Source organism: Bicyclus anynana, chromosome 1 (genome assembly GCF_947172395.1).
Source record: "Bicyclus anynana chromosome 1, ilBicAnyn1.1, whole genome shotgun sequence".
NCBI lineage: Eukaryota > Metazoa > Arthropoda > Insecta > Lepidoptera > Nymphalidae > Bicyclus > Bicyclus anynana.
Window position 1 is genome coordinate 16567303 of NC_069083.1, and position 13003 is coordinate 16580305.

The following is a 13003-nucleotide window of genomic DNA, read 5'->3' on the forward strand; positions in this document are numbered from 1 at the left end:
TGTAGGTAATCCATATAAGAAACCTTAATTGGCCCAGCCGGGGATCGAAGATCCCAGGATAGCTATAACTAATGATATTTAGTTTGTGTTTAGTAAAATATTAAATAGGGCTTAAAAAGAAACACTGCATAAATCAGATTTACAATTTATTATTTCAAAAAATAAATCCAAAATAAGCAACAAACAAATAACAACGTAAAAATATTTAATTCATTAATTAATATTCATACATCTGCTTGCAATAACACTGTAATGATTAAAATTTAAATTGTTTATAATTGTTATTCCTATATTGAAAATTAATAACAATAATAATAATAATAAATCGAAGTTCTCATTTTTGTACACACAGGAATTATATTCGGTTTATTGTTTAATAATCAGAAGCAGCGACATTGAATGGATATGTTACCGTTAAATTGTAAAATACGTTTCTAATCTCACTTGCGATATTGTAATCTGTCTATATATTATGAACTGAACAGATTACAATTTAACATGTTATTTTTCGATATATATAATATACATACCATATAATATAACACGTTAATTGTAATCAGATGTTCAGTTCACAATATATCGACAGATTACAATAGCGCGAGTATTTTTTACAAATTAGCGGTGACAGATATATTCGGTAGAAACCAAACTAGGCTCTAGTGGATCTGGTCTAGTAGGTAGGTATGGAAAGTCATTTTGGAAAAAAAATTGGATTATTCCATTGGCAATACACTAAAGTTATGCAAGTATGAAATATTCCCGTCAATCTCACTGAAGCTACCGTTTAAACAAACGAAACCACCTAATTAAGTTACGTTGCCAAAACATAGAAGAACAATGTCCGTTAAGATAACCATTTAGAATCGCCGCCTCTGTTTGAGAACTTTTTTTGACGTGCCAACGTCTTATAAGGAGCTTCGATGGAGCCGGCTGCACTTTAAAAAAGATGACGTCATGCGTCTTTCCCTCGCTCTAGGGTTGCCAACTATTTTACAAGAAATAAAGTATATTCTGGTCTATGAAGATTATTCAACAGTATTTTAGAAAATTGAACATTTTCTTTTGAAAAATGCAACCATTCCATCAGTATCTTCTTAAATGACGTTGTCACGTTCAACTATCGTCAGTAAACCGACTTTACAGACAACCGATTTTTTTAAATAATAACTGTGTAGTGAGTTTGTCATACATAAAATCTTTTACATATTTAGAAAATCTAAATATGGCACTTTAAAGGCGATTCTTTAATACTAAGTACATACATAATATTATTGAACCGTTACAATGCGAGTGTTTTTGAGTTTTCAAGAGTTTATTCTGTGTCTGCTGTTTTAACATATCTATAATCGTTATTTGTATATTTTGTTTGTAAAATTGTATCTGATTACCTACACAACATTTTTTTTTAATATTGTCGAAATTATCAATCGATTTAGTTTTATAACCTGGCAAGAAAAACTATGTTTGGGTGTTTTTTTAGTGTGCTGTTTTATTCTACTGCGGAAAAAAATAGAACTATTATTATCAAATTTAGTCTTACTTTTTTCGAAACATGACTATGTTTTTTATTTTTTTTAGGACCGATTATAAAAGTAAAAAAAAAAAAATAAAATTGAATCAGATCCGGGTGTATTTTTCAATCAAAATGTACACATGTATTGATAAAATCAAACCCAAATCTTGAGATATTATAAAATCAAAAAAAACTGATTTCTTTCAAAACATTAATAAAATCTATAGCGCGCCAGACGTTGGTTTAACTTCAGTTTTCATTTTTAAGTCATTTACCAATGTTAAATATAAACTAACATTTATATTGTTTTCTAAACTTGGTTATATATTTTTTTTCATTATGGCTACATGTGCCAGTTAATTGACGCGCACTTAACTTAAATAAAATACTCCAAGTTTGAGCGAATATAAATTAAAAGAAAATTACATCTATTACAGTGTTAAGTTTTATAGAGCGGCGTATAAACACGAAGAATAAAAAAAAAGATTTATAAATTCAGATTCATACTTAAAACTAAAACATTTTATCCACTTGAGCTAAAATAATCTTAACGTTAAAATAATTCCTTATGCCCTTAAAAATAATTAATTATACATGAATGATGAACTACACATGGCAGTTATTACAAGATTGGAACTTTGTCGGAAATCTCGCTTTTTTGTTCGATGATGGACTGATCCAAAGATTTTCTACTGTTAGACATGTTACGTGCCTACAAAATCACCACAAAAAGTAATCCGAATTTAGCTACTCCATTGAGCGCACAATTTTATGTTTACATAAATGATATAGTTTTTACACTTCTTGAACACTCAAATCGACATTGTAGACAATATTTAGGCATTATTTGTAATAACCTTCGTTGTTTACAATGCGAATAACGACCGTTTTCAATATCCTATCTATCCGCCATTTCGCTTAATAAAGTTAAGAAAATCTATCTTTTTGTTCTTATCTGCTTTTCAATAATCTACTGACAGATAGTTTGACCGTTACTGATAATCGAGGATAGCTATCTATTCGTAATCTTTGGTAGGTTATCAAAAACGACCGTAAATGAAATTAAGAAAATTTGCCACTTACTGACCGACTAAGTTTCAACGCGCTGGACATATCTATAAAATCTTTGGTCTGACCAGTGTTTATCAAAACAAGTTAACAAATATAATAATCAAGTTATTGGGTAATTAAATGATTGAGGTATGATAATCAACTAAATGCATCTTCATTGGTTACCTTATTCGAGGTTTCTCAGCAAGCTTATATCGTTGAATTTTTAAAGCTTGTAAACGTAAATTCCAACAATAATTGCTTCGCAATTCTGCCAGTCGTAGTTCAAAATTCATCTAATTAGGTCGTTCACCCTTAAAATATGTAGGTATTTAGAACACAGCGTAATAAGATAAAATAGCGCTTAACATTACGAAGCTACGAGCCATAATGGCGCGCGACGGTGCACCTGACATATATAACGTTTCTCTTCGAGAACCATTACGTGACTTTCGAGTGTTTGTTATATTTGTAAGTCTATTCTCACATTGGAAGGTGTTTTTTAAAGCTTGTACGATTGGAATTGAAACTTTTCTCTGGGTGTTCTGTGCGAGAATGGGCCTAAAACAAACACGTACTAAAATACGAATGTATATCTAAATGTATTTTGCAGCGACCGTCATCCGAACTCCACAGCGGGCCCGCCGTAGTAACACGTGACCCCAGTTTGTGCTCTACGTCGTACGTTCGCGAGCTACCCGCGTGGCGGCTACTAATTTTATATCACAGGCCCCCGAATGGGCTAAACCCATATTTATATGTAAAGTGATCGGTAATTTCACACGACTCCTTTTAGGGTACGGCGCCACTGTTCTACAAGTTCGGGGGGCCTGCGCTTTCCTAACTAATCTAAATTCGATTACACAGCGTTTATATTAAAAATACGGCTCACATAGTCTAGTCGTAATATTTATTGTCGAGTCAGTCGACGATGGAGATCTGCGCGTAGCCCACGAGCCCCTTCTCGTCGGGCGGCTCGGCGGGGTCGGCCGACTGCAGGCGGAAGGTGCGCGAGCGCGGCGCGGGCGCGGCGCCGGGGAACAGGTGCGCGTCCACCAGCTGCTGCAGCTGCGCCGCGATGGCGTCGCCGTCGGCGCCCGCCACCAGCCCCGCGCCCACCAGCTCCGTGGCGATGCCGTCGGCCGAGTCCTTGCCGGGCGCGAACTCGAAGCGGATGTCGTTGAGCTCGTTGCGCGCGTTGCGCATGCGCAGCACCAGGTTGATCTGCGGCGCCTCCTCGGGCTCGTGCGCGCCGATGGTGAAGCCGGCGCGCGGCTCGTCGTCCTCGCTGTCGGACGACGCGGCGCGCGGCAGCGTGTTCATGGGCCGGTCGCGGCCCGCCGAGCCGTCCTCCTCGTCCTCGTCCTCGTCGCTCTCCCACACCCACTCGCCCGTCTCCATGCGGTGCAGGCGGCCCGACGCGCCCGGCTGCCGCTTGCTGGCCTTGTGCACGCGCGTCTCCATGCTGGGCCCGATGGACACCAGCGTCTGCACCAGGTACTTGCGGTCCTTCGCCTTCTTGAAGAACGAGTGCTTCAGCAGCTCCGTGGCCGACGGCCGCTTGGTGGGGTCCTTCTGCAGGCACTCGGATATCATCTTGCGGAACGTCTTCCCGTACGCCTTGTAGCGATCCTTCTCCTCGACGCCGGTGTCGAGCGTCGGCGGGTCGTTCTGCAGCGTCAGCATGAGCACCTTCATGGGCGGGTACTTGTGGTAGGGCGCGGTGCCCGTCGCCATCTCGATAGCCGTGATGCCGAAGGACCAGACGTCGGCCTTGAAGTCGTAGCCGTGGTTCTGCTCCATGACCTCGGGCGCCATCCAGCAGGGCGTGCCCACGAAGGTGTGGCGCACCTTCTGGCGCGAGAGGTCGCGGCCGGTGGCGAGCCAGGCCGACACGCCGAAGTCGGCGATCTGCACGATGCCGTCGTCGCCGAGCAGGATGTTGCCGGCCTTGATGTCTCTGTGGATCTGGCCGTTCTGGTGGAAGTACTCGAGCCCCTTGAGCACCTCCTTCAGCACGGTGGCGATGGTCGCCTCGTCGAACACGCCGTGCTTGCAGTTGGAGATCCTCATCTTGTGCTTGATGATGTCGAGCAGGCTGCCGCCCTCGAGCAGGCGCAGCACGAGCCACAGCTCCTCTCTGACGACGAAGCTGGTGTAGTAGGTGACGACGTTCTCGTGGTTGCAGCTGGACATGGCCTGGATCTCCTTGAGCAGCTCGTCCATGGAGGTGTTCCACTTCTCGAGGTTGATGCGCTTGATGGCGCACTTCTCGGCGCGCGGGCGGCAGAAGGCGGCGTGCACCACGGCGGTGGCGCCCACGCCGATCACCTCCAGCAGCTCGTAGTCGTCCTGGCTGTTGGGCCACGTGTGCCCGGAGCTCGCCATCTCCCTTTCGTGTTATATACTTGAGCGGTGACGTATTACAATAGTACAACTAGTAAGGCCGACGCGGAATAACTCGTATCTCCTAATGAATCGTAGTAACGTTAAGAGGCAAGACTTGGTCGCCCATGTTGATATGGTTTCTCGGTATGTAGTTATGCGTAACTAGTACGACTTCTTTTTCTGACGTTTCAAAACGATGGAGAGCTTGACTGGTGTCTCTAAGTTCTAATATGGTCTTATTGTCTTCTTTAAGCACTAACAGGTTGCTGGGGTCTACATTTGATGGGTAGGAATAGTCACCTGAAACATAAAGATCAAATTAAATATATTTAAAACACTTTACACAAAATATGTGCTGCTAAGTGCACGCCACATTGTATCCGGAGTATTAAGATGCAAAAGAGGATCTTCATGCCATATCTGTCAGAAGATCTTCATTTGCACCTTAAATAATTTACAAGTTATCAAATTGAATCAATCTAACAAATTCATTCATTTGAAATTAATGAATTTGATTGGGAGATTTCTATAAAAACACTTTTGAAAAGTCATATCTGTCAGTTAGTTGTTGTTGTTAGTTGGGAAATGCTGTATACTACAGCCTCACTAAACATCAATAAAGGTAGCATTTCCAAGCTTGTCTTTTAATAAAGAAGACTTTACCTGGTAGAAGATGTATGACTCCGTCCTTTGTCTGAAGGTGCACCGGGTACAGAAGCTCATAACCCTTGCAGCTGATCTCCTTAGCGAACTGTGCCAACTTCTCTACGTCACTGAACTCTGACAGGCGACGGAACTCGTAGCCTTGTGGCGGGTACAGCTGCACTTCCTTTCTGCTGTTTTTCTCCAATATTGACCACGGCGTTTCCCACTATAAAGACAAACACTGAAGCTCAAAAATCAAAATTCATATATTTCAAGTAGGCTTAGTTTACAAGCACTTTTTAAATGTCAAATTAGCGATTCGGAAGGCTCTGCTAAGAAGAGCCACCAATAAAATCATCCTTTGCTTTAGTAATATAAATCATACACTCATTATAACGTCATTATAACTACATACTATACAGGATGATCGGAAGTATTTCCCATAACTCTAGGGTTATATTCTTTAACAAAAATTAATTCAAAATGTTTAAGGAACATGTGTTCTAAAATGAATTTTTTTGGAGTAAATAATATAAATACATCCTCATAATAATGACGTATTTATATTTTAAAATGCTACATTGTTGCTGTGTTACATAAAGGCGTGTGCTACATATAGTAGTGTGGATAGTTGGTATTATTTCAATTACTTTGTATGAAAACATCTTTTTTTGTAGTTAATAAAATAATAGTTAGGCAGTTCAGTTCTTATAAGTGGTTTCATTAATACATACATAGTATATGGGAAATACTCCAGAGCACCCTGTATATTATAAACCATCATGAACCTCTCTTATCTATTGTTGCGTAGTTAAAAAGATCCAAGTGTGTGTGTAAGTAAGGCTCTGTTGCTATGTAAAAATTTATAAAATCCGCCATTCCGTGGTTTCAATGTTTCTTGTGGGGATATGATAATGTATGTTAATTTGAAAAGATTTAGGCGTGCAAGCAGGAAGCAGCTTTGTTGTTATGTAGAGATTTTTTCTGTTCCTGTGGGGATATGATATGTTAACTAACATATATGTATTGTGTTTACATGTACTTTAAATTTAATGTTCTTCCTCTTTGTACATTCTAAATATGTATTAGGTACTTATAATTTCCTTAGTGCATGCTGTGACAACCAATAAGTGGGTCTACAATAATTGCTTTAGGTTATGTATTTCTTTATATTTCACTGTAAGAATGTTATTGTAACCTGTGGTGGTGTTCCGTTTAAAAAAATAAATTAATTATTATATATTAATAAATTAAGTTTAAAAAATTAAAAGACACAATGTTCCACACCGTCGCGGGCGTCAGTTAGTAATTAATAAACAAAATTTCGAAGTTTTAAGAAAGTTTCTTTGTTATTGTTTTTGTTTTGTGCAATAAAGTATAAATAAATAAAATTAAGTTACCTCAACTTTGACCACTTCGTTGTTAGCTCGAATGCCCAGCGGCTTCTCCTGCAAGGCGGTGACAAAGAACGCAGTGTCAAACCTCACTCTCGCTTTATACGGAGACAACCAGTTGCTCCAGTAGTGCAGCGCCCATATGTCCGGGTAGCAGTTGTTCTCCCGGCACAGGGTTAATAGCTCAGCAGGATCTTTGCTCACCTGGAAAAGAAGAATCATTATAACTAGGCTATTTTAACGACCCACTGCATGGTCAGGCCTTGCTTGTTATAAAACATATGTAGCTTAGACCCACCATGCGGGTTGCTGGGTAGATATTATAGTGAACCCACATAAACTCTGAAAGTAATCATTGAGGATGTTTGGCTCCTTTGTGATTACTTCCAGAATTTACTTCCACAAAATAAAGAAAAGCTATAAAACAAGAACCTAGGACCTCGCAATCCAAAGCCACATAGGTTTACCACTGGACCAAAGAAACTGGGTTATTTTTCTACCAGCAGTTGACAACTAAACAAACTATTAATTTTCTAAATGAATTTCCCCCCACAATTTTACCCACATTTCCCTATCCTGTGGGAATATAGGGATAAAATATTTATGATATGAGTATGGATTTCTTACCCGACTCTGCCAATATTTGACATCAATATCAGATATGGTGTCAGCCCATAGACCACATCTGTCTTCCTTACGTTTAGTACTGCAGATTAGAAGGCCGAGCTCCTCAAACGTTTCTCTGATTGCGGTTATTCTTAATGCCACATGCCTGTTGACAACATTGAAATTTTTTATAATAATAATAAAATCCTTTATTTATTAAGAAATTACAAACTAATACTAACAGAGCTTACAAGGTACTTAAAGATACCTACTTAAATTACAAAGTTACTCTACTCTGGCTGTACTTAGTAGTAATATAATAAGGAGATTCCGCTGAATGGGGTGTTGCCTCAGTTCGATACTACAGTTGAGAGCTGTAGTGCTGATTTTCAGGCATGACCCCAGGGTGAGCTTTAGCTTTAGTTTTATTTTAGTTTTAATACGGTAACACGATATAATACTCGTATAGATACATATACATTTAAAAAAAAGTGAGTAAATATTATGACAAATTAACTAAGTAAAAATAGCCATCCCAATCTCTATAGTAGTATCACTAGTACTGAAGCAAGTTTTATATTAGAATGCAACATTATGAAAATTGAATATTGCAAGGTGCTCTAGTAGGATTCTAGTAGGATCTTCTTTCAACATTTTATAGAGCAAATTGGAAATTTTACCGTTTATTATAATTTATTTTTAAATGGCAAAACATTCACAGTTTTATCCACAGATAAAAATTTAATTAAAAAGGTTTAAATGTATTGTAATTTTGTTTCTGATTAAAGTTATTTAGAATGTATCCAGCACAAGGTCAAAGTTGAGGTGTGTAATGAAATAAAGATGAATTGATTAGTTTTTAATCACTTGATTTCATTGCAGACAAAATTGTCATAACTAACACTGGCTACAATAACCATTATTTTTTTCGCTATAGTAATTACCAAATACCAGAATAACATGAATAATATATTGTCTAATGAAAATATGTCTTGCTTGGTAAGCAGTAAGAACTTCATAGGGAAATTTTTCAAGTTTACACAGTTGTTATCATTAATTTACTTAATTAAAGAACAATAGCAAGTTCACATAAGACATTTTGTCTTAAATTTACTCATAGCATCTTTATGCAGAAGTCGTATTGTTTAAAAATAAAAAGTCCACAAAAAGAGTAATGAACATTTTTTAAATTTGAATTTCAATTATATTATAGTATGATTTCTACTTAAGGTTTATATTTTGTCATTGTTATATAAGCAGATAAATAAATAACTTTGCAGAAAAATGCATTATCAATTTCTCTAACCATTTTCATCATATCTTTACTGATATCAATATCTTAGATTATGTATCATATCATCTAACAATGACTTGTATTTTAAACATACATATTGTGCATTAACTTGACATAGAACCACCTTGAAACAAATGCATAGAAAGGACATAGATTTGATGTTATTTATTGCCTTTCAGCACATTAGTCAATGAAGTCAGTAGAATTTCTATTTCAAGAATTTTAGTTCTAACTTTACTGCCAAGAAGCTTCTAGAAAATTCATCACAAAGACATCTTTCCAGCATTGTCATAAGATGATGATGGCACCATATTTTGTAGAGACCGTTAACACCACACAATTCTCATTCAGGTGGACTTATTTCAGTTGAAAGTTGGACTTATTTTTGATTATAATCTAAACTGCTAACCAGTTTTTAGAAAATTCTATACAAATCTGGATGTAAATTTTAAACTATCAAACAAAAAAAAGAAAACAAACGCATTGAATTGAAAACCACCTCCTTCATAAAGTCAATTCATCTTGTGACAACAATCTATAATATAAAAATGAATCACTAAAATGTGTTGCTAAGCGCAAATCACGAAATTGGTTGAGCCAATTTGGCCAATCCTTTTTTAGACTATTCCTTGAAGTATAACAATGGTTGTTCTGAAGTTTTTTTTAGGGTAGGGGTAGGGAAGAATCACACATAAGTAAAAGCAAAGTTTCACAGGGTTCGCTAGTATACATAATTATATACAAGTAAGCAGAATATGTAAGTGAATTGAGGTAGCAGGTAATAATAAGTCATACATAGACTAGAGCATGGAATATGCAAAAATTTGCTGACAGCTGATATTTGAGACTGTAATATAATAACAATTTTTTAACATACATTGTATAACACAATGTGTCTTATTCAACAGTCTACAACTAAGGTCTAAAGAGCACTCCTTTTGTTATCAGTTCTAAGTATGTAAATATTCAGTTACAATGAATTGTACAAAGATAATCATGATCAAAGTCACTTGCTATATGACAATAATAAAATAACTGAAACTGGATATAATATATTATGGAACTGTAGATCAAAAGATTTGCAAACCCTCCTAAGAAACAATTAATATAGATTTTCTTTTTTGCTGGGACTCCCTCTGTGTGGAGTATTTGGTGCTTAGTCCCCTCAAACTGTACTCTTGGTAGTTAGCAGACTTAAGTACCTAATGTTTAACTTTCGACAGCCTCTGTGACACAGTGGTATGCGCAGAGGATTTACAAGACGGAGGTCCTGAGTCTAACGCAAAAATGTTCCAGCTTACCCCTTAAACTAAAAAGCGAAAAGTACCGTTCACCTTGAAAACCTCCTTTTTTTTGAAGTCAGTTTAAAACAACATTTCCAACAAGGGTTCCAAATGTGCCTTGGTCCGAGAAGAGCAAGATCACTTTGAAGTCAAACTATATAATTAAGTTTATAGTCCCTTAAAGCTTTTAAAAGACCAATATTAGTAACTTAATAAAAGATACATTTGTGTTGCAAAAAGTGTTTATATCAACTCAAGGCTATCAAAATTGATAGGGTATTTTACAATGACAAATAACATATAGGACTATATACATAGGTGACACCATGTAATACTAAAAGTATTGAGAAAAACCTAAAATTTTTAAATTATTTGTACATTGTACAGAACCCTTAGTAGGCAAGGGCATTGTTTTGTTCTGCAATTAGGTAAGGCATTCAACATCTTTGCAATGTGTTTATGGAAAGAAGAACTACGCCACTTAGTATATATATACATACTTTTAAAGAATATCAACAACATAGCAATGCAGATGTCTGTGATGTCAAGTACTAAACATAATATACAATGTGCTCATATATGGTAAATACATCTTTTCCTGTCAATTTTATTTAGATACAAACATAACAATTAGTTGAATATTTCTTTAGAGAAACGCATGGTCAGATCTCTTACCTTCGAATGGGATTAGTCGCAAATAAAGGTGTCACCAGCGCGCCAGTAGCGTGTAGACATTCGAAATCGTTTTGGCCGAAGCCAAAGGCGCCGAGAAGGTGCAACCAATGCTCACTCGCGTCCGCTTCCTCGCTCACACCGCCCGGAAACACTACACCGTTTGAGTACGAAGCGGTATGCGATCGAGTCTGCAATAAAATATCATAGTTACTGCTCGTTGCGTCCTTATTCGACACAACGTCCACATTCCGCTTAGCTAGCACTATCAATGACGCTGAATCACGCCAACACTTTCCGATTGCTCTTTTCATCATACCAACGATGTCACTTTCGTTTTATCACCAAATATAACACTGGAAGCTTCACTATTTTGCGACGTAGGGGTTAGAATACAAGGCCGAAACTTACGTATATAGTCTCGAGTTTGTATTAATGAATATCGCTTACCTTATCTAATGCGTTTAGATAGGTTTGTTTGTACTTTAGCATAAAATTGTAGAGGATTTTGATGAAACCAAGTGCTAACGAAACAAAATTAATTCTGTACAGAACTACAGAATAAAAAAATCAACCAACGAAATTGACATAATTCATTAATGACTTTGACATATTCCACTACCTTAGACAAGAAAGTAAATAGACCGATAGAAACTCAGACTAAATACCATAGATACTGTTAGATAATAGAAACATAGAGAAATTAGATATTGGTCTGCGCCTAGAATCTTAGATTAATTACTAAAGGATCCGTTCAAATCTTATTGAACGGAAGATATAGAAAGAATCTCTTATATCTTATCTTATCTCAGCTCTGTTGGTTATAGAGGATTCAGGAAATCATTGATTAATTGATGAGATTTTAGGTCCCTGAGTTACGTTGGCAGCCTTTCAGTCCGATGAACAATCGTAAACGGCCAAAAAACAGCGTCCATTTCGCGTATGCGGTTTGGTCGTAACGCGACCAACACACGATCAGTGCAAGCCGTGCAAGATCGTAAGATTATAGATAGATCGTCAATGCCTGACTTAATACCTGAGACGATCTGCTCATTTGACTTACGTTGCGAAGCAATGGAACTCCTTAAAAAGCAAGTCTTCGTACGTAACAATAATTATTTGTGATAAATGCAAATAATATATTACTAGTTCCTATTTTTAATATCTCATATATAAGCGGCTGAAAACTCTGTTTGTCGCCGATAGTTTTCTTGTGATCGGTTGCTTGCGTAACTATCAACGCGAAGATTATCTTATATAATAGAACGTAGAAGTTTCTTTTATTAAAATCAGTTATTAGCGGGCTAAGGTTTAAGGGAGGGGAGGAAGGGAAAAGGGACAATAATAAAAATAATTAGATAATGTTATTTATTTCAAGAAAAAAATTCAATATATTTCAATACCACCCCACAAATTTGTTTCGCAGCAAACCAACCATTGATTGCGTAGACCACTGCTTGAAAATCCCATTGATCCCAGCAAATGATTGTCGCATGGCTGAAAAGAAAATATTAAATACAATTAAATAGATAAAGCCCAGAACTCCCAGGAAACTCAAACTTTACGATGTTACTTTTAAGCGGCATTGAATTTAAATGATAATTTATACTTGTAAATATGTTATTTGTTTGCTGATGATGCTTCAGTTTTACATACGAATGTTGACGGTGTCCGTGGCGCAGTTGTATGCGCGGTGGATTTACAAGACGTTGGTCCTGGTTTCGATCCCCGGCTAGGGCGATTGAGGTTTTCTTAATTTATCCAAGTCAGGCTGGAGAGAGGCTTCGGCCGTGGCTAGTTACCACTCTACCGGTAAATACATACCACCAAGTGATTTAGCGTTTCGGTATGATGTCGTTTAGAAACCGAAAGAGGTGTGGATTTTCATCCTCCTTCTACCAAGTTAGCCTGTTTCCAACGGCTAACATGTAAAGTATTGAAAATAAAACTGCCAAACCGTCCTTTTTATAGGAGATGGGATATGGAGCTTAAGCCCACTATAGATTAGTCAATAAACCCCCACACCTGCTCTAATGAAGATTGGCTGGCTAAGGGTGACATATAATGTTAAATTGTTTAACGATAACAAATGTCATTCTCATATATTTTTAATTTTCGAAGCGTTTGCGATGGTAGATAGAAAATCGATCGTCCACAT

The 13003-nt window shown here is 37.4% G+C and overlaps 2 protein-coding genes across 2 annotated transcripts; both read right to left on the bottom strand.

Moving 5' to 3' along the window:
* Window positions 1-133: 133 nt before the first annotated feature.
* Window positions 134-4951, bottom strand: LOC112054283 (STE20/SPS1-related proline-alanine-rich protein kinase). The gene has a single exon (XM_024093989.2). The coding sequence runs from the start codon at window positions 4949-4951 to the stop codon at window positions 3485-3487; it is 1467 nt and encodes a 488-aa protein (XP_023949757.2). The 3' UTR covers window positions 134-3484.
* An 82-nt stretch (window positions 4952-5033) lies between these two features.
* On the bottom strand, window positions 5034-11454 carry LOC112054284 (acyl-coenzyme A diphosphatase NUDT19). The gene is made up of 6 exons (XM_024093991.2): window positions 11296-11454; window positions 10849-11036; window positions 7618-7762; window positions 6997-7194; window positions 5615-5822; window positions 5034-5251 (listed from the first exon to the last, which is right to left on the bottom strand). Exons 1-6 carry the CDS (start codon window positions 11335-11337, stop codon window positions 5034-5036), a joined length of 999 nt encoding a protein of 332 aa, XP_023949759.2. The 5' UTR covers window positions 11338-11454.
* Between the last annotated feature and the right edge of the window lie 1549 nt (window positions 11455-13003).

Coding starts and splice junctions, on each gene's coding strand:
- LOC112054283 (XM_024093989.2), bottom strand. CDS start 4,951: ATGGCGAGCTCCGGGCACACGTGGCCCAACAGCCAGGACGACTACGAG.
- LOC112054284 (XM_024093991.2), bottom strand. CDS start 11,337: ATGCTAAAGTACAAACAAACCTATCTAAACGCATTAGATAAG. Junction 11,037..11,295: donor ATCTAAACGCATTAGATAAG/GTAAGCGATATT, acceptor ATTTTATTGCAG/ACTCGATCGCATACCGCTTC. Junction 5,823..6,996: donor ACGAAGTGGTCAAAGTTGAG/GTAACTTAATTT, acceptor TTGTCTTTATAG/TGGGAAACGCCGTGGTCAAT.